This window comes from Camarhynchus parvulus, chromosome 2, assembly GCF_901933205.1.
Source record: "Camarhynchus parvulus chromosome 2, STF_HiC, whole genome shotgun sequence".
NCBI lineage: Eukaryota > Metazoa > Chordata > Aves > Passeriformes > Thraupidae > Camarhynchus > Camarhynchus parvulus.
The window spans coordinates 2,205,118-2,226,952 of NC_044572.1; the positions used below are offsets into that span (position 1 = coordinate 2,205,118).

The 21,835-nt window shown below is 48.6% G+C and overlaps 1 protein-coding gene across 1 annotated transcript in view; it reads left to right on the plus strand.

Moving 5' to 3' along the window:
- Positions 1-21,529, plus strand: part of WNT3A (Wnt family member 3A) — a 100,702-nt gene extending 79,173 nt beyond the window's left edge. Inside the window, exons 3-4 of the mRNA XM_030943479.1 lie at positions 15,473-15,738; positions 18,947-21,529. Of these exons, the coding sequence (XP_030799339.1) occupies positions 15,473-15,738; positions 18,947-19,426 (746 nt within the window). The 3' untranslated portion in view covers positions 19,427-21,529. The remainder of the gene's footprint in view (positions 1-15,472; positions 15,739-18,946) is intronic.
- Positions 21,530-21,835: the final 306 nt, after the last annotated feature.

Below are 21,835 nucleotides of genomic sequence, written 5' to 3' on the forward strand. Positions count from 1 at the left end.
TTCTTCCATTTTTAACCTCTAGGACTCATTTCTGCATATCAGGCTGATGAGGCTGATCACCAGCTCGTAGACTTTTCTCAGCCATGCTGGAAATGCACAACATAAGGAGGAAATTTGGTTTTTCCCACTTTTTCTGTTCTGATTATTTTGATTGTGTCTAATTAGTATTGCAAGATTTAAGGGAATGTCTCAGCACACAGCTGTTGGTCAGGGTGAAAGAGCAAATTATGATAGGACAGGGGAGATGGTTTTAAGGTGGAGAGGGAATGGTTAGGTGGGATTTTGGGAAGGAATTCTTGGCTAGGAGGATGGAGAGGCCCTGGCACAGGTTTCCCAGAGAAGTTGTGGCTGCCCCTGGATCCCTGGAAGTGCCCGAGGTTGGGTTGGATGGGATTTGGAGCAACCTGGGACAGTGGAAGGTGTCCCTGCCATGGCAGAAGAGTTGAAACCTGACTTTGAGGTCCCTTCCAACCCAAACCCCTCTGTGGTTCCGTGGTTCTGTGATAAAGGTTCCTGCCAAGGGCCATAAAAATCTCTGCACAGCAAAGTTCTGAGTCTTTATCCGCCTGGCCAGCAGATGTGTTCGTGGCAGGTGGGGCTGCTGGAAAGGGAGCTGCAGCTCAGTTTTTGGGGTTCCTGCTTTGGTTGGGTGAGGCAGGGGATTTTTTGGTTTTCCCATCTTTAGGAGCTGAGCTCCTTCAGCAGTGTCCTCACATGCACTCCCCCAGCGATGGAGACATTTCAGACAAGTGTTCAATATATATTTAGCTCCCTTTTCTGCTTGAGGTTTATACAAGGGCTCCAACTATAATCAGAATATCTGTCATCCCCAGCTTATCTGCTGGCTTAAAATTGCTTGTAAATCATCCAGCCTTTGTCTGGGGCTTTGCAATTTCCTTATTCCTCGGTGTCTAAATAGCTCTGAAATTCCCCAGCATTGTCCTTGAGTGTTTGGGATTAGAAAGTGGGAAGATAATGGTGGCTCTCCATCTCACAGGTGGGCAGCTGGGGCAGAGGAGCTGTTTGAAAGTTGTGTTTTGTAGGACTGAGCCCCTTCTCCCTTAGGGACCACAGATCCAGCCTCCAAACCATGCTTCCTCTCACGAGCTATTTATAAAAAGTGGCTTCTATGCTGTGGGAGCTACATCAAATTTTTCTGCTTCCCCAATTTGGTGAAACTGAAACCCGCAGAAATAAAAACCAACAAAAAAACACCCCAAAAAGCCCCAAAAAACCAGATTGCCCAGGCCTGCTGCAGGGAGGTGAGCAGTTCCTCCAGCACCCAGACCCCCTCCCTTCTCCAAATGGAGCCTGTAAAGCAAAAATTTCTGCAAGCCGAAAAATTGCTTAATTGCCTCAAATTGATTCCATGGTTTTATTAAGATATTTTCCCAGCTCCATTATGGTTAATTATTTGTATTACAGTAGACTCTGAGGCCCCAAGCAGAGATCAGGGCCCCATTGTGCTAAATAGTGTACAAGCACTTAATAACAGAGCCATTCCTTGCCCCAGATAGCCTGCAATTATGTGGGGAGCTGCAGTGGAAACGCACCACAGCTCATGTGAGCACCTTTTAGGAGAGGTTAATGTGGATTTTGGAAGCCAAGAGGGTCCCTCAGGAGAACCTGTACAGCCCCATTCTTCCTGCTGGGCTCCAGTGGGAAAACCTCAAAGGAGAATCTTGATGTTCAAGCAGGAGATGAACTCCCCACCTGGCTTAAGGCTTTGTGAGGGGAATCAAGAGGGGAGAAAAGTGGGGAAAACGGAACAGGTTCCTGTGCTGCTTTCCCCTTCACCTTTGCTTTGTGCTCGGGGACTGGGCTGCAGGAGGTTCATGAGGGAGCTTGTTGTCCTGGGGATTTCCAGCCCTGTCTTGCAGAGGCAGAGCTTTGCTGTAGGTAAATGCTGAGATCCAGCCTTGCAGGGACCCTGCTTCCTCCCAGCCCCAGTGAGGAAGTGGAGGAGAAATGCAGAAGGGGAGCCCTGTGTGTCTCCTTCTCCTTCCTCCCACCCCACCCTGTGGTGGTGTTCACAGGGGTCCCAGGATGAGGGAAGAGACGAGGATCTGACTCCAGGTTTCAGAAGGTTTGATTTATTATTTTATGATATATATTACATTAAAACTATACTAAAAGAATAGAAGAAAAGGTTTCATCAGAAGGCTCGCTAAGAATAGAATAGCAAAGAATGATAACAAAGGCTTCTGTCTCGGACAGAGTCTGAGCCAGCTGACTGTGATTGGCCATTAATTGGAAACAACTCTATGAGACCAATCACAGATGCACCTGTTGCATTCCACAGCAGCAGATAACCATTGTTTACATTTTGTTCCTGAGGCCTCTCAGCTTCTCAGGAGGAAAAATCCTAAAGAAAGGATTTTTCATAAAATATGTCTGTGACACCACCCCACTCCAAACCTCTGTGGCTGCACCTCACCCATCGTGGGAGATCACATCTATCAAGGGATCAGCACTGGGGGAGCTTTTCCACACCTTCAAGCAGCTGGGGAGTGTTTTGAGACCTCAGAGCCTTGCTGGAGGTGATGTTTGGGGCTGGGAGTGGGACAGGTTTGGGGTGAATGGGCCCCACCTAATTTCATCTTGTCTGCTTCCAGGGATGGGGCATCCACCACCTCTCTGTACAACGTGCTCCAGTCCTTCACCACCCTCATCATAAAAAATTACTTCCTTAGGTCTGGATCCACATCTTTTTAGTTTAAAACCATCGTCCCTGTTTTAGTTCAGCAGGCCATGCTGAGAAGCTGCTGGTTCAAGCAAGGGCGTTGCTTGTACCTCATGTGCTGCTGAGCTCTGGGCGACCCTCAGGGGCTGCACATCTCTGCGTTGCCCACCTCTCCCCAGGGCTGAGAGGATGTGAAAAGCAGCAAACTGTAGCCCCCAAACCAGGGGAAAATCCAATTGTTTCCAAGCTCTAAGCTCAGGTCTCAAGCAGAGCAGGAACCTCTGGAGATAACGCCGTGTCTGTGTGTGTGTGTGTGTGTGTGCAAAACGGCCTCGCCGAACCCCCCGGCTTTAGCAGGGCTTTGAAAAAGATCTGGGTGGTGATTCAAAATCCAGGTTATGACCTGTGACCTTTGGATGAGAAATTGTTGCCATTTAGGATGTGTTAGGAGGTCCATCCTTTTCATCAAATGCGTGTTTCTTCTTGCTGCGGGAGGCAATCACACCGGTATATCATTAACTTGCAGAAAAGGAGGCTGTAAAAGAAGTTGATGGGGGACCTTAGCCCACACCCTGCTGGGGTCTGCTCGGAGCACAATATCCCAGCGACCATGAGATTAAGCTAAAGAGAAAAGTGAAAATGCTTTTCACGATTCACACGCCCTTTAGATTGTTTTATTAAACCATTTGAATAGGGATTTCCCTTTCGGCCGACAACGGGGCCCGGCCAATGCATAGTTCTAGGTTGCTATGACTTAGTTGGTGCTGGCTAATCACAAGTGAGGGCAAATTTCATATAAAATATCTCGGCCCATTGTCAACCTAATGCGGCGTGACAGTGGCAGCACAAAGGGGGATTCATTCCCCCCAGCAGGTAATAAGGACGATTTGCCATACCAACCAGGCAGTCTCGAGGGGGGCTGTCAAATGCGATCAGAGCAGCGAAATGGAGCCTCGCATTCCATTCTCAGGTGGGCGAAGGAGATCCTTTTGTTCGACCATGTTGCTTCTGATAACAGAATACAATTATATTTTTCTTTTTTTTTTTTTTGCTTCCCCTGTATCCTACTGACCGTTGGGGCCGTTTTTCATAGTGGTTTTTGGGGCTTGCCTTCTTTTTCTTGCCTTATTTATTTTTTTTCCAAAGCCAAAGCCAGGAGGGACCCCAGTGATTCTTTAACCTGGAGAATTTCACCCCAGTCCTTCCCTGCTCCTTTTCCTTCTTCCCCTTCCATTAAAGACCCTGTCCTGGCACAGTGAGCGCCCTGTATCTCTGCTAATCACCCCCGATTGGCACGCACAGCTTCCTTTTGTCCGCAGCCTCCCAGGGATGTTGGGGAGACCAGGGGCAATTCGGGGCGGATCGAGAGGACCGTGCTGCTCCAGGACGATGGAATATTCAGGAGAAGGCATTCAGGGATGGAGGGAGGGGGGGATCAGAGCGTTTCACACATGACCAAGCCAACAGAAAGACAGATAAAGCACTAAGCGGGGTAGGCAGGGAGACATACACGGCAATGATTAGATCAGCAGAGAGATAGGGCGATAGGGAGAGAGATAAGGGAGTGTTTGCTTTGCAGGTATCAGACTCGGGTTACTGATACCAGACCGTCCTGCTGATTTGCCTATCTCGGGGGTCTGGTTACCTGCGAGATCACCTGGGGTTGTTTTGACAGTGGCTAATTAAGGAGAGCATTCCAGCCTCTGGGCCACCCTGGGCTCACACCAAGGGCAGCAGGGAGCGCTGGCCCTGCTTCCAGAACACAAGGCTTACAGGCTGCCCTGGTGTTAGGCAAGCTGGTTCTGCCCATTCCAGGTACAGCCTGAAAAATTTGGAGGTGCAAAAAATGTTAGGAAGTGCAAGAAAGGTTTGGACGTGCGAGAAAAGTTTGGACGGGCAAGAAAAGTTTGGACGTGCAAGAAAAGTTTGGAGGCTTGAGCACCGCGCTAGAGGTTGCAGTTCTTGTTGTGCAACAAGAACCATGAGCAACCAACAGGGAGAAGGTGAAAAGAAAAAGAATGAGAAAGTGAAAAGAAAAAGAATGAGAGAAGACCCCCATCACTCAGATGTTTTGGGGAAACTTGGCCTTCAGGACTTTACAAGCTGCGCTAATCCAGCCTCCTTCAATCCAGCATTGCCTCTTATCTGGATCGCCTTCATGTTCCCTGGCAGGAATTGCCCATTTAATAATTTCCCTCCAATGAGCTGAATCACAGCTAATCTGATCAAATGTCTTTTTAGGGCCTTTCATCTTCCCAGGGATGTGTTGACACTAGCACAGCTGGTTCAGAGGAAACAAGAACTCAATCAGAACTCCATTCAAAACACATGTGGGACCCAAACCTAACCTTTCCTTTCAGATATGCAAAAGTGCGGTTAACTTCTTGTTATTACGCATTTGCATAAGCCTTTGCATTTAGGGGCCTGATTTTTAAGTGGTTAAAAAAGCCAGGCAAAGCCTGGAGCTGGATTTTGATGAGAAACTGTGCAGAGCCAGCTGGGCACGGAGCTGGCAGGGCTCTCTGCGAGGAAGGGGACAGGCCGTGGTGTCACACAGGGCTGTGGGACAGCTCCTGGTTGGCATCACCTGCTGTGCTGTGGGTGCTCTTGGAGCCACCCCATCCCATTCCAGGGAAAGGCCTCGGTTACCTGCAGCCCCCAAGGACTGCTGTTCTGGTGGAGTGGGCTTCCCTTGGTTTGGAGATAATCCCATGTGGGAATGCTGCTGAAGAGGAGGGGATGTGACACAAGGCAATGGCAGCAGGAGCTTGGGGAATGACTCCAGATCTTTCAGGCTAGTCTGTGGAGCTGCAGGGAGACTGGAGCTGTGGATTCCCATCCCTGGAAATGGTCAGGGCTGGGCTGGATGGGGCTCTGAGTAACCTGGGCTAGTGGAAGGTGTCCACTAGGGGGTTGGAACGAGACAATCTTGAGGTCCCTTCCCATCCAAACCATTCTGATTCTATAATTCTCTGATTGCAGTCTCACAAAGAGGTCTTTGAGGAATGCAATTAGTGATCCTTCTGCATCCAAGGGATCCCAGGCAGCCATTTAGGCTCTGCTCCTGTTCAAAGGTTCCCAAGGTTCTCAGGACAAGATTGATGGGGTTAAATAACCCTGGGCACACCTTAGTGCAATGCAGAGCTGCTCTGGAGCATCCTGAGCTGCTGCCAAGACCTGTAACCAGATGGGGTGCTGGTTAGAAAGTCTCCATGTCAAAGAATAACGGAATAGTTTGGGCTGGAAGGGACATTTAAAGGTCCCCTAGTCCCACCCCTTTGCAATGAGGTGACCACAACTCAGCCCAGAGGCAGCTCCAGGTGCTGAGGTTCTTCTGGAAGGCTCCATGGATAAACAGCGATCCCAGCATCACTCATGGGGTGCTAAGGCATCATGCAGCACTGGCTGAGGAGAACCTTCCTGCCCTTTTCCCCTCCCCGTGGAATGCTGCAGGCTGAAATCGTGCCCAAAGCTCAGGCTGGAGAGGGTAAGATGAGCTTCCTGCCCATTGCTTTTCAGATGGGGAAACTGAGGCAGAATTTTGGAGTCACCCACCTCCAGAGAGGCCCTTGGTGCAGTCAGCAGGCTCTGATCTTCCCAAAGCCTCTGGAGGCTCCTCAGGGCTCCACAAGGGCTCCCTGGTGGGTGCTGCTGTGGTCAAACAGAAAATCAGGATCAGGGCACTTGGTGGCTTAGGCTGGGAGTGACACCAAGGAAAGAAACAAAAACTTTAAAGATCTCAGAATCTCAGGATCTTTTCCTTAAGCTCTCACTTAGGGAAGTGTTTTCCAACACAACCAGGATGAAATGAACACTGCTCAGGCTGCAGAATTTGGGGATGTGCTCTGTGGAATGAGTCTCCCTCCCACCAGGAATCCTGACTCCTTTTAGAGTCCTCGTGCTGAGCACATCCAAGGGTGGAAACCTTCCATCCTAATGGGTGGAAAGCAAACAGCACATGTGGGACAAGGAGCCCCTTCTTAAGGAGTAAAGGGGTCATGGAGGAGGTCTGAGGTGCTGCAGATGGTGAGGATGGGTCAAGGGAAATGGGAACTCTGGAAACAGGGGCCTCTCCAGAGGGAAGCTGAGGGGAGCTGGAGGCTGAGCCAGACTTGTGTGAAACCTTTTGGTTGCTTTATCTGAGATGGGATCCTCTCTTGCTCCAATCCAGAGGAATGTGGGGAAGCTGAAGCTCAGCTGCCTCCGAGCTGAGCCAATATTTGGTTTCCAACGTTCCCAGTGTTTTCCCCTTGAGCACTGTCAGGGTCCCAGCAGCGGTGACACCCCTGTGATCCTCCTCCTCCTCCTCCTCCCCTGTGATGGGAACAGAGCTTGTTGCCCTCCAGCAGTTGGGCACAGCCTGTGGATGGATCTGTCAGCCAGCCTGTGCCAAGGAGTTCCCTGTTCTCTGCCTTCCCCTGGTGCTGGGCCAATATTTAATAGTTCTGATTGGCAAATGATTTCCTGCTTGGTGATCATTCAAAAAAAAAAAAAAAAAAGCTTTTAGCATTTATTTTCCTTTTTCCCCACCTTCCCTCCTTTCCCTGAGGAGAAATATGTCCTGTGAAAATGTGAACTTTCATTTCTTAGTATGGTTTAGGTTGGAAGAGACCTTTAAAGCTCATCTAGCCCAACTCCCTGCAGTGAGCAGGGACACCTTTCCAACAGATCAGCTTGCTCCAAGCCCCACCTAATTTCACCCTGGCTGCTTCCAGGGATGGCACATCCACCACCTCTTTGGACAGCCTGCTCCAGTCCTCATAAAAAGTGACTCCCTTATGTCTGGATCCACATCTTTTTAGTTTAAAACCATTGCCCCTGTTTTAGTTCAGCAGTCCCTACTGAGAAGTTTCTCCCCAGCTTTCTTCCAAGCTCCCAAAGAGCATCATGAGGTGGGGGACACCATCCCCATATCCTGAACTCTCAGTTTTTGGATTTCATGGATCCCCTGATCTGCTGCAAGTTCAGCAGAGCCCAGCTGTGCGGAGGGACTGGGGTATCCTCTGCTGGAATCTGGGACAGGCTGGGCTGCACTGCTCCTCCTGCACGTGGATCTCAGGGCCAGCGGGCGATGCCATTTGTGTTGGTATAAGCCAGCAGTGATGCCTCCATGTGCTTTTGCAAATCCTGGGAGCTCTGACTCACCAGTCCCTCTGGATTTCACTCCTGCTGTTCAGAAAGCAGCAGTGCCTGCAGGGCTCTCAGAGCCTAAAGAAATTCCTTCTCCCAGGGGCCACCAGCTCTTCAACAACCCAGCAGGCTCGTTCTGCATTAATCTTTTCTGGGATTCTTCTTTTTCATCCAAAGTCATGCAGTGTGAGCTTTCATTCAAAGCCTTCTGGTTTATCTTCATGGAGATGTTTCTGGGTGGATTCAAAGAGAGCACAGCGTGCTGAGAGCAGCTGGGTGGTGATCTTTGTACTGCAGTCAAAACCCAAATGCACAGAATTCCCAGAATTCCCAGAATTCCCAGAATGACCAGGTTGGGAGAGACCTTCAAGATCATTGAGTCCAGCCCAGCCCCAACAGCTCAACTCAACCCTGGCACCCAGTGCCACATCCAGGCTTTGTTAAACACACCCAGGGATGGGGACTGCACCACCTCCCCGGGCAGCCATTCCAGAACTTTATCACTCTTTCTGTGAAAAACTTTTTCCTGCTATCCAACCTGTATTTCCTTTGGTGCAGCTTGAGGCTGTGTGCTCTGGCTGTGTCAGTGCTGCTGGAGAAAGAGCCCAGCCCCAGCTGAGCACAGGCGCCTTTCAGGAGCTGCACAGAGTGATGGGGGCAGCCCTGAGTCTCCTTTTCTCCAGGCTGAGCCCCCCAGCTCCCTCAGGGGTTCCTCACAGGGTTTGTGCTTCACCCCACCTCAGTCTAAGGCTGGGCTTTCAAAGCTCCTCACAAATTCCTCACCACCTTTTTCCATTGGGCAGCACCTTCCAATGCCTGGGATGCCAAAGGTGCCGGGGGACCACAGGAACCAGGGAAAACTGAGCTGGGATGGGCCCCCAGTGTAAAAGGCTGGGTTGTGCTGCTCCAAATACCACAAACACCAGGTTGTTCCCAGTTTTATTTCCAGTTTCTGAATTCTTAGGGTTTATTTCATTTATTTGATTGGTTTTTTCCCCTTTTAATCCAGAGTCAGTGTAGTGTCAACTGTTGTGCAGATCTTAACTGACAGCTGTGGGTTTATATCCCCTGGAGCCAAGGAGGGAATTGAAACCCTTTCTCACACTCCCTGGTGTACCTAGGGAGTCTGCCCTACCAGAAGGATGTTGGGAAGCCTTGGCACCTTCCACCCCTCAAAGATGGGTGTCTCAAGAAGCTGGAGCTAGAGGTACCTCTCTGCAGACTTTTAGCTTTGGGAAACAAAGCTCAGAGGAGCCAGCATGGCTCCTCCCCACAGTCCTGCTAAACAGATAAACCATTTCCTTTATTCCACTCCATTTTTAGCAAAAGCCTCTCCCAAGGGCACTCCAGAGGTCTGTGGTGTCAGAAATTTAGGGCTCACAGCCACACGTTTCCAATGTCTTTCCAATCATGGAACAGGAGCAGGAGCCTCTCCTCAAGAGCAGACATGGCTGGGAAGTCTTTCCTCCATTGTCTGGGACATTTCTGTTCTTTTCCACGTTGTTTATACATCATCCAGCCCCAAAAGGCACTAAGTCAGTGCTTCACTCCGAGGACTCTGTTTCAAAAAGGAAAGAATTTAGGGTTTCAGGAATGGGGACTGGCTCAGTGTTGCTATATAGATGTGGTAAAAAGGGATTTTCAGAGCAAAATAAACCATTCTATTCATCCTGCTGCATCACCACAGTCCATGTTGCCACATACCTGGGACACCTACCTGACCTGGGGTTAATAATTTCATCATTCAGGGAAAGACTCAGGGAAAATAAGTCACTGTCTGGGCAGAAGAACACACGAGAGCATTTTCCACATATCAGACAGCTGAGATATTTATGCAGTTATTCATTTGCCTTCCTCATCCCACAATCTGAGAACCCTTCTCCCTACAATTCTGAAGACATCACTTGAATTTAGCATTGCAGGCTCCTGGGGAGATAAGCAGGATTGTCCTCGGGTGTACAGATAAGGAAGGAGGAGAAGCACAGAGCGACTGAAGGTTTTGCCCAAAGTCACATAAAACAGCCCTGTCACAGCAGGAAAGCAAATCTTGGGTCACATCATCCTCAGGCCTCTGGATTGTCAAACTAAACTACTCAGCCAAGTGTTTTTGCATCTGAGGTGGGTTTGGTGCTGGGACAAGTGATCAGAGAGGTTCTGCACAGGATATTCAGGGGACGTTCAATTTCTCAGATTTCAGTCTGGGCTTAGAAACCCTTCCCAGTGTCTTGGAGACCTCTGCTTTAGGGGACACCCCTAAGGCCCTCTGTAAGTCACTTTTCCACTGCTATTCAGTCCTCCCAGAATGGAGAGGGAATTTTGGAGAAGCAGCAGATACCCAAGTCTCTGCGCCCTGCAGGGAAACTCAGGGAATCAAACGAGCTGAAGGCAGAGCTTTGGTGACCAAAATAAAGCACTTAAAATGCTCTCAAGTCAACATCCCCGTGAGGAATTGGTCCCTGCTACCCTCCTCCTGCCAGGTGACTTTCCAGAAGCTCTCTGCAAGCCCCAACCACCTCCTGCCACCGGAACCACCCAGAGAGGGACAAGGCGACCTGACAAACACACGGCACTTTCCTGCTATCTTGGCCAAATCTCTTGCATTTTTATATGGCACCTTAATAACCCCTCATTTCCATCACAAGTGCATGCTTTCCTTCTCCTTATCTCCATCTCCGTGCTGCTCCTGCTCCATTCCTGCAGCCGCACCGCCCCCAGCTACAACCCGGGGATGTTTTTGGGATGCTCGGGGATGCTCGGAGGAAGGCAGGACATGTCCCATGGCTTTTGGGGAGGTGGCAGGACGTGACTCACACCGTGGCACGGCTCCATCTGCGTCAATACTGAACCCGCTGCCTTAACTTAGGGGGGTAGGAGATGTTAAAGCCAGTGCCCTAATTTCGTGGAGTCATTAAGAGACCCGGCTGCGACTTTCTCAAGAGACAAACTCCTCACCTCGGTGCCCCGGGGCCAGAGCTGAGCTCCTTGGCCCTGCCTGCCTGCATTCCCCAGGTAGTTACGATCAGATACAAGGCGATTTGCTTCCTGTTGTGTGCTCTTAAGTGGTGGCTGCATTTCAAAAGCAGGGGAGTGATTGAGTCCTATCCCAGGCTGTAAAAGGCACCGGGCGCTTTCTGGGAAGAGCAGAGCTCGATGTAATTGCTGCAGCTTAAGGTAAATCCCATCAATACCCTCCTGGCTTTCAATGGGGGCTAAAAACTGTGGAGAGTTTAGGCGATGGACCTGAGATTTAGGGTTTGGTGTCTAAAGCTAAAGAACTGCTGGAACTGCTTGTTCGGCTGTGGCCAAGTCCTGGAAAACGTGGGAATTCTCCAGGCTGTGCTGCCTGAAGTTCCCTGAGGTTTGGGCTCTGCACCTGGACAGAATCATTGGATTGTAGAATCCTTAAGGTTGGGAAAAGACCAGCAAGGTCACTGAGCCCAGACATGAACCCAGCACTGCCGCAGAATCCCACGTTCCCAAGTGCCATATCCTTTAAATCCCTCCAGGTGACTCCACCACTGCCCTGGGCCTGACAAGCCTTTCAGCGAAGAAATTTTCCCTTATATCCAACCCAATTATCCACTTTTCCCTAAAATTTCCCAAATTTTCCTTCTTGACACAGCCTGAGGCCGTTCCCTCTGCTCCTGTCCCTGTTCCCTGGGAGCAGAGCCCAAATCCCCCTGGCTGTCCCCTCCTGTCAGGAGCTCTGCAGAGCCACAAGGTCCCCCCTGAGCCTCCTTTGCTCCAGGCTGAGCCCCTTCCCAGCTCCCTCAGCCTCTCCTGGGGCTCCAGACCCTTGCCTGGACACACTCCAGCCCCTCCAGGTCTTTCTTGTAGTGAGGGGAATGCTCAGGGAAACACCACTGTGCTGGTGGCTCCTGCTGAATCCAAGCCATGGACTCCCCAGCCAAGGCCACCCCTCTCAGCCCCACACAGGAGAAGTTTTCCTGCACAAACACCACGGCTGTAGACATTTTTTCTTTTTTGGTCCAAGCTTGGCAAGGCACAGGGGGTCTCCCCGAGGTTTGCAAACATCAGTTCAGTACCTCAGCTCCTTCCCAGGCCTGGATCAGATCTCTCCTGGGCAGAGGAAAGGGTGATTCCCAAGAGATGAGAGCTGGCCTGACCAAGGAACTTTAGGAAAGGACATCATCCTTGTGTCTGAATTGGAGATACCTGGATGTGATGGATGGACCACGTGGTGGGTCAGGAACTATCTGGATGGTGGCACTGCAGTGGTGTTGCTTGGGGGCTGGGGCTGGCACTGCTTGTTGGTGACAAGGACAGTGGGATCCAGGGCACCCTCAGGAGCTTTGCTGGTGACACCAGGCCGAGTGGTTCAGATGCTGGAGGAAACGGATGGAGATGTGGCTCTGTGCAAATCTCATGAAGCTCGAGGCCAAGTGCAAGTCCAGTGTTGGAAAATCCCAGCCCTACAGAGACAGGGCAACTGAGAGATGTTTTAAAAGAGTTTGTTCTATTATCAGTCTTGATGGAGGGTGAGACATAAGAGATGTAAAACTCAATGCCATTCCATCAGAAGCCAACCTATTTCCTGGTTACAATACCTTATAAATGTTTTTCTGCCTATTAGCTTTTGCCAGGCAATGCTGCTAATACTTCTAACACCAATCACCTATTATTTTAATCACCTGTAATTACCTATTATTTTACCCCATGTGGTCCTGCTACAATGCATCTTTCACAGTTCTAATTCTCCAAAATATCTGGTCTTTTTGCAAGGCCATCTTTTGAAATTTGTTTCTGGTTCAGTCTCTCTCTCAGCAATGGCATCTCTATTCCATGGGCTTCCCAAGCCAGCACACCTTGTCTCAGAGTTTGCACACAGATGTGCAAGGCTGTGTGAGATTTCAGTCAGGTTTTGAGAACCCTTCACAAATCCATTCCTCACAGTCCTGCCCAAGGGTCAGGCCAATCCCAATCTCAAACACAGGCTGGGTGGGGAATGGGGTGAAGCAGCCCTGAGTGGGAAAACTGGGAATGCTGCAACCACATGACCTTTAAGGACCTTCCAATCCAACCATTCTGTGATGTTATGGAAAGGTTTTAGGATCAGTTGGGCCACACTGGGAGGAGGTGGGAGGTGTGTCAGCCTTTCCCTGGCCAGACACTGACCCTTCCACCTCCCTAGCAGATTATACTGGCATCCACCCCTCACCTCACCTCACTGGCTTTTGTGAGGAGCCTTTCATTCTTCAGAGACTCCAAAGCTGGTCACAAATGCTCTTGGAGACCTCATATGAAGCGCTGCACCCCCAAAATTTGGTTTCTGGATCCCAGCTGGACTTAGGCAAGCGCAAGATGCAGAGTCCCCATTCCTGTGTGAACGGGACTCTCCTGCCCATGCTCCAAGCTGAGCTTTCACAATCAAGAACTGCATGGTCATCATTTGCACGATGCTGGGATCCTCCAGGCTGGCCAGATGCTGAACAAGGGTTTTTCAAAATCACACTGGGGACCTGAGGGTTCCTGCATTTTCCTTTTCTTTTTTTTGGTTGTAGCCCTCAGTGACTTAATAACCTCCCCAAGTGCCCGGGCAAACATGTTCCAGGACATTGCTCATCCCTTCAGCCTGTAAGGTCATGCACGTTATGGGATTTGCATATTGTTGTGTTTGGTAGCCTTCCCAAAGCAAAGCTTGGGTTCTTGCTTAAGCCTAAAATCCAGCCAGGATTGCTCCCCGAAAACATATTGAGCTCTTTGGCTTGGTGCATTAAACTCTCTTCACATTAGCAAAGCCTGGGAGCATCTGGAAGGCAAAGATTAAGCCAAAATGCCCAGGGAAAGCTCAGATCAGCAAAATATGGTGCCGGGAAGGTTTGAGTGGTTTTTGAGAAGTCAGGTGATACAAAGCTCAGTAGAAGCTTTGGTGAAGTTGCATCAACTGAAAATGCGACCTTGTGGCTTTATGGATCCATTAATATTTCAGTGTCTCAGTGGAATAATCTAAAAAGTGTCAGGAAGAACACAATTTCTAGGATAACTGGTCTATAAGCACAAGGTGAGTGGGGAATAATGCAGGAGGTTAAGGGAGGCCAGTTATCAGAATCATTGTGCTTGCTTAGAATTGCCCCAAAGGTTTGAGAACAGCCCTGTTCATGGTAAAAGTCCAATTTTTACCCCTACTGGTGTTTTCTGAGGTGTGGTGTTGAGCTCTGGGGTCATTTCTTGTGAGTGAAGAAATCAAAACTGTGAGGAGAAAGGGAAATAAATTTGATATCTTGGGGTGCTCCCCACTTGCAAAGCAGTTTGAAAAGTTTGGTTTTCATTTTGGCACAGTGTGGAAAAAGCTCTGGCATCCGGGAAAGCCTTCCCTGCTCCCCTTCCCTGCCCAGCTCTCCCTGGGATGGAAGGCTGTAAGGGAAGTTCTCCACAAAGACTAAAACTCCTCAGTCCTTAGCCATGACATCTTCTGGCTGATCCCACCCTCCAGCCTGAGGCTGTGGGCGCTAAGGAAAGCTCATTTCCCTCATTTCCAGTCCCCTTGGAAGGGACCTTGATCAGGCAAGGGAGGAAAACTTGGGGCAGGTGCATTTTGAGTGTGTCATTGAGTGAAACATTCAGCCTTGGGGAAAAGAGATGGAGGGAGGGGACAAGGTTTGGTTCACATCCTGAGGATTGAGGATGTGACCATCCTGGCATTTTCCTACCTTCCAGCCACCAGCACCTCTCCCTGTCAAGGAAGAGGAGCTTTACCTGGTGCTGGTCCCACCACCAGGTAAATCACGAGGCTGTTTTAAAAGTAAACCTGCATTTTTAATTTTTTTGGGAACATACCCAAATTCTGAAGCAAAGCCCGTGGCTCAGGGTCTGGCTGTGTGGTGCATTGGCTGCACAGTACCAGATAGAATATTCCCCTGAAATTCAGGTTTGCACAGCTGTCTGTGGTGCCATGGCCCTCTCCAAAGACCTGAGGATGACCCCAGTCAGAACTTTTTGGCTGACCTCAGTGGCCTTGAATCAAGCCTGGTCCTGTCTGTGCAGGAACTCATTTCCTAGCAAAAAAAACCATCTTTTGGAGTAGGTCCAGGCCAGACCACAGGGAAGAGGAGGATTCCCTGGCCTTCTGCCATAGCCTCCAGAGAAGATGTTCACAGGGCTGACCAAACCCATCCTTCACTGGCCCTTCCTTGTTGTGGTGTTGTCAGGGTCCCCAGGATGAGGTGAGAGATGAGAATTGACTATTAAGTTCTCAGAAGGCTGATTTATTATATTATGATATTATATTATATTATATTATATTATATTATATTATATTATATTATATTATATTATATTATATTATATTATATTATATTATATTATATTATATTATATTATATTATATTATATTATATTATATTATATTATATTATATTATATTATAAAGAAAATTATATACTAAAACTATACTAAAGAAAGAGAAAGGATAGAAAAGAATGAATAATAAAAAACCATGACTGATCAGAGTCCTGACACAGCTGGATTGGGATTGGTTATCAAGTAAAAACAATTCACATGCTGGGTAAACAATTCTCAAATCACATTCCAGAGGAGCAAAACATGGAGAAGCTGAGGCTCCTCATCTTGCCAGGAGAAGAAATCCTGGCGGAGGGATTTTCCATAAAATATCCCAGTGATGCTTCCTCTCTCTCGCAGCTACCAGAGAGTCGGCCTTCGTCCACGCCATCGCCTCCGCCGGGGTGGCTTTCGCCGTCACCAGGTTCTGTGCCGAGGGCTCGGCCACCATCTGCGGGTGTGACACGCGCCACAAGGGCTCTCCTGGCGAGGGCTGGAAGTGGGGAGGCTGCAGTGAGGACGTGGAGTTCGGGAGCATGGTGTCCCGGGAGTTCGCGGACGCGCGGGAGAACCGGCCCGACGCCCGCTCGGCCATGAACAGGCACAACAACGAGGCTGGAAGGACAGTAAGGACGTTTCATTTCCTCCTTTCCTGTTGGTGTTTTCTTGCCTGAGAGGATAAATGGTGGGAGGGGACTAAAGGGGGTCAAAAGGCCTAGATCTGGGCAAATTTGTGTCACAAAATGGTAGTACCTGTCTATGATAGCTCTAGATGGACGTGCCTGGTCCGTGAGAGCTCCACAAAAATTCACCCACAGAGATGTAAATGCCTGCCTTGGAGTCAGCTGGCCAGACCTCTTTTATAGAGCATGGATCAAGGCAGGTGTAGAATGGGATTTCATCCCATCCTATGAGGATATCTGCTCCCAGAAGATGGGATTTCAACTCATCTTAAGAGAGTATCTACCCCCAGAAGATGGGATTTCAACCCAATTTAGGAGAATATCTACCCCCAGAAGATGGGATTTCAACCCAATTTAGGAGAATATCTACCCCCAGAAGTTCCCATTCCTGGAAGTGTCCAAGGCCAGGTTGGACAAGGCTAGCAGAAGGTGTCCCTGCCCATGCCAGGGTGGTTGGAACAGAGCGATTTTTAAGGTCCCGTCCAACCCAAATCATCCTGTGATTCCACTATTAGAGTTATTAACCCTTATTCCACTATTAGAGTTATTAATAATGTCCTAATTGTGCCTGTTCCCTTCCACTGACTGTGGGGCACCTGAAGTTTGAGTGCAATTGTTCATTCCCCTTCTCTGCAGCCTTGAGGGAGGAGAAGAGCCAGGAGAGCTTTTCCCACAGCCCATCTTCTCAACCCTGTTCTATTTCCCAGGAAATATTTAAACAGAATTAGAGGCAATATAACTCTGGTGCCTCCTGATTAAACTTGGATCATGCCCTGAAGCTGTTTTTACTTCAAACAATCCTGGAACAAAACGTGTAGGGGAAAAGAAAGCACAAAATCTCCCTTATACCCAATCTTTTCCCTAGGTGGAGTAATCCCAAAAGGGGAATATTCCTTTTTTTTTTTTCATCTCAAGAATAGCCCATAAATCCAGAAGAATGCAATTTGTGGGAAATAATTTGTAGAACTGAACCACAAAGCCCTGTCTAACAGAGATTATGCCACAGCTTCTCTGAGATAGGAGAGAACAGGTTAATGTGGTCTGGTCCCCAGAGCAGAAGGTCTTGCACATATCCAGGAGGACATTTGTGCACTGAGCTGTACCAAAGCCACCACAGCTGCCAGGCTGGGGTTTCCTGAGAGCTCCTGAAGTGGATACTGTGAATTCCCAGTGGTGTTATCCCACCTCACACCACAGCAGAGCTGTTGGAATACAACCTCTGAGAGGGAAATACCACCAGAAACCAAAATTGTCTGCAATGGAGACGACCACAAGCAGTAATGTGGTTTCCTCCATCTCTGGCCTAAATTATCCCAGGTACCCCCAGGGATGGGGCAGTGCTGGTGGCTGTTACTGGGGTATGTAGTGGGGAAAAGAGGGCTGGGGAGAAGCTCTGGAAAGGAGAGATTTCCTTTAAAGTGAGAATTTGTTTTAAACTGAGAATCCTTGGAAAAAAACAAACATGTGGTGGTGTTTGAGGGTCCCCAGAATGAGGGAAGAGATGAGAATCTTGACTCCATGTTTCAGAAGCTGATTTATTATTTTATGGTATATATTATATTAAAAGAAAATTATCTATTAAAACTACACCAAAGGAAGAGAAAGGAGACATCAGAAGGCTTGAAAGGAATGAATAATAAAATCTTGTGACTGACGAGAGTCCCGACACAGCTTGACCTGTGATTGGTCGTCAAGTAGAAACAATTCACATGAGACCAATCAAAGATGCACCTGTTGCATTCCACAGCAGCAGATAATTATTGTTTACATTTCGTTTCTGAGGCCTCTCAGCTTCTCAGGAGAAAAAATCCTGGCAGAAGGATTTTTCATAAAACATGTCTGAGACACAAACATCCCTGTGATCACAGGCCTGCAGAGGTCTTTTTACCCTAAGTCTTGTTCCTTTACTCTGAGTTCTTCTAGGACATTTTACAGGTGTCAGAGGTTCGAGAGCAGATGTCACACCACAACCTGAAATCCCAGTATTTTAGAAAGCACTGATGTTTTCCATCCTCACCATTCCAGTACCTATGGGACAGCTCTTCCAGGCCTCCATACCTGAGCGTTCCCAGCTAAACCTGAGCCGTGGGCAACGTTTCATATCAGTTCCCACAGGAACTCCAACCCTACCGCTCCACCAGGAGTTTTGATTAAGCTCAGTGTGATTATACCAACCAAACCTTCTGCGGTTCTCTCTCCTCACTAATTGCAGACAGCTTTGTGGCGGCTGATACTCCGTAAATAACACAGGAAAACACCTGGTGAGCACCAAGGTGCTGATTCATGGCAAATCTCATGGACTCAGGCTGGCACTCGCCTGTTCACGTACCCAGAAATTTGCTGATCACTCTGGAAATGCAGATTATCAAGCTGTTGCATAAGGTTGTCTCCCACCCCAGAGTACTGGAGGGCAACACCTCTGTTTATTTAAACTCATTATATAAGAGGTAAAAACAAGTAGCAAGCTTCTGGGATCAATAATCACCCTCCCATTTATCCCAGGAAAGTGTTTTGTGTTGAAGCCTGAGCCTTTAAAATCAAAAGTAGGGCTCTTTTTTTTTTTCCTTTGAAGTGATTTTAGAAAAATCATAACCCTGGCTTTAAAATAAAAACAAATCCCTTTTCAGTTTCTGAAAGTAGCCATAGCAAGGCTTGAACCTTGTTTGCTTAACATATGTAAAGGATGGAGTTCTGTTCTAGATAGTTAGGACATTTCATCTTCCTCTTATTTTTAACAGAAAAGCTGCATTTTCCATTTGTGAAGATATTGTTTGAGTAGCTTTGTGTGTTCTTTGCTTCTCTGCCCAGATGTGTTTGAATTCTTTTCCTGTGTGACAGCACTGTAATATTCCCACACGAACACTGATAAGACAGAAGTTAATAAATCTCCTTGGTGAAAGTTTTCGGTAAATCCTTAAATTTGAGCTGGGAGTCAGAACCAGTCACTGAAAACCATAAAGTACAGAAGTTTTATGGCTTAGACCCAGCAGTGAGGGGAGGATAAGAGGATTTTTGTTCACAAGAGTATAAATATATCTATGAAAACATCCATAATTCCTTGGAAAATCATGGCCAAGTGGCAGAATGTCATAAAGAGTTTTAATTACAGGTTAATGTCTTCCTTCTCCTTTGCCTTTCTTCTCTTTTGCAGGCCATCATTGAGCTCATGCACCTCAAGTGCAAGTGCCACGGGCTCTCGGGCAGCTGTGAAGTGAAGACCTGCTGGTGGTCCCAGCCAGACTTCAGGGTCATCGGTGACTACCTCAAGGACAAGTACGACAGTGCGTCCGAAATGGTGGTGGAGAAACACCGGGAATCCCGCGGCTGGGTGGAGACCCTGCGGCCCAAATACAACTTCTTCAAGGCCCCCACTGAGAAGGACCTGGTTTACTACGAGAACTCGCCAAACTTTTGCGAGCCCAACCCCGAGACAGGCTCCTTTGGGACCCGCGACAGGATCTGCAACGTCACCTCCCACGGGATCGACGGTTGTGACCTTCTGTGCTGCGGCCGCGGGCACAACACGAGGACTGAGAAAAGGAAAGAGAAGTGTCACTGTATCTTCCACTGGTGCTGCTACGTCCGCTGCCAGGAGTGCATACGAGTCTACGACGTCCACACGTGCAAATAAATCAGGCATAAAACCCCCCTTGGCCGGGCTCCGAGTGGAGAAATGGATTGTTGAGCCTACTTCCTCTGAGGTTGCAGACGTGAGAGAAGTCTACTTTTTTTGATATTAAAAAAGAATAAAAACTGGACAAAAAAATTTAAAAAATAAAAAGGCTAAAACTGGTTGGATAGAATAGGTCTAATGACTTCTGGGCTATCCCGAGGTACATCTGGCAGTCGCACAAGTTCTGCGCCGACGCCGATGCCTCCGGAAGGAGAGCAGCTTTTTCCACCAGCCCTCAACACCCAGCTGGAAGGAATAGCATTAGCAAAAGCATGGATTTGCTCTGCTCCCACCCGCCTGAAGTGACTCGTGCGATTAAGTGTCCTTTGAAAGACTTGCATCTTCCTAAGCATCTCCTTTTCCCTCAGCCAGGCAGAGGCTGTGCTGAACAGCAGCACTGAGCTTTCTGAGAGATCTCTCTGCAAACCCGAATGGCCAGACTGTGTAATATGAGCAACAACAGCAAAAGAAATAAAAGCAGATAAATTACAGATTTTTGAAATAAAGAACATGACTACTTCTTTGCTTTTGCCTTGGAACCAGAGAAGTCTACAAATATTTAACAGAGCTGGAGAGCGGGCAAGCTCTTGATGTGAACTTTTTAGCGTAGTAGCTTCTGCCAGATTGAACATAGGACCCTGTGACATCTTTAGAAAAGGAAGGAGGGAGAAGAGGAGGGAGAGAAAGAGAGAAAACTGCTGATGACTTCCTGTAAACTCCCTGTTGGCACACAGGTGATGTGCACAGTATGGAAAAGTTCAGTGTCTTGTGTGTGAAGTGAAGAGGACTCTGTGTGCATTGAGAAGGACACAGTCCCACAGCTGGGAATGCTGCTCCAGCTCTCCAGCCTGGCACATGGCTCAGCCAGTGAGTCTTCCTTGGAAACACGTGGTGCAGTGAGTCTCTGGGGCTGGACACTCACTCCTGAGCACAGGGCATCCATCTCCTCAGCACCCCAGGGAAAGGATGGCAAGGGAAAGTGTTCACCCTTCCCTCCTGCTTGGGGAGGTCTGTCACCAGCAGTGGAAAGTGCACTTAGTTCTTCCACTCTCTGCACGTGATGCAGGCTTCCCAGGCACTTGGCAGCAGCCTGAGCCCACAGGTCTGTTGGGAACATGGATCTGAAGGACTCGTTGTCACCCATTAATTGACATGAGGGTGAGCAAACCCACCACCACCACCACACCCCACAAGCTGGAGCAGTCTCAGACTCAAGCCAAACCTTGTCCCACAGCTAATTCCTACAGCCATCCCCACCTGTAAAAGTGGCACAGATTAAAATGGACAAAACCCAGAGTCTGAGCCAGCCCAGAGTTTGGGTAAGTTTGGACACAGAGCCAAATCCCAGCTTTGCAGTGCTGGCCCATCTCTGCTGCTCGCCCCTGACTGCCCATCTTTGCGTGTTGCTCTGCTTCCAATTCCAGATCAGGATCACAGTTTACAGAAACAGGTCTCACCTCCTCCATGGGCTCAGCCCACCACCTTGGTATTTACAGCACTGGAACCCTGCTTGGGCTATTCCTGGTCAATACTGGGATAAAAGAGGGGTGAACCAAGCACAGTCACAGCCTGTTTTAGCCCCAGATGCACTTGCCCTGTGTCCTCTCTGCCTCACCCCTGCTTTTGGGTTCCTATCCTGGAAAAAGGACAATGGATGGGTGTTTATTCTGCCTCTTCAGCACAGAAAGGGAAACAGGGCAAGAGTTAATTCCCATTTCATGGCAATGTAATCATGGCCCTTGGCTGGTTCACTCCTGGAAATCTTTGTAGAGAAATCAGAGTGCTCCTCTCTGTGTGTCAGCCTTTTCCCAGGAACCAAAGGAGGGAGTATGCAGAAGAAGAAGGGAACAAACAGAGCTTAATCCCATCAGAGAGAAAACAGGAGGAAATGATGCCTCCAAGGGCTGGCTCTGACTCACAGCGTCTCCTGGGACTACTCCTAGGCTGGTGCAGTTTATGCATCACCCATTTGTCTCAGGGCTGTGCCCAAGGGCACAAGCAAGATTTGCTTATTGATGGAGGCACTTCTATCAGTGCTTTGCAAAAAAAAAAAAAAAAAAAGCAGCGAAATGAGAGCAGAAGAGAGAGGAGAGAGGAGATCAAGAGAAGCAAAGAAAAATATGGGGAGAAAAATCAATCTGTGACACCTGTCCATGTAAACACTGCACCCCATCAATGGCCACACACCACGTGGAGAAGGCAGTAGGTCTTAAATGAAGATCAATTAATGGATGCATGACTGATTTTCATAGTGCAGTCGTGGAGAAAAGGAAAACTTAATCATGGGAAATAGAGAAGGAAGCCACTGCAGGGGGAGATTGCACCTATAACCAGCATTCAAACACAATCTGTCAGGAAAGCAAATGC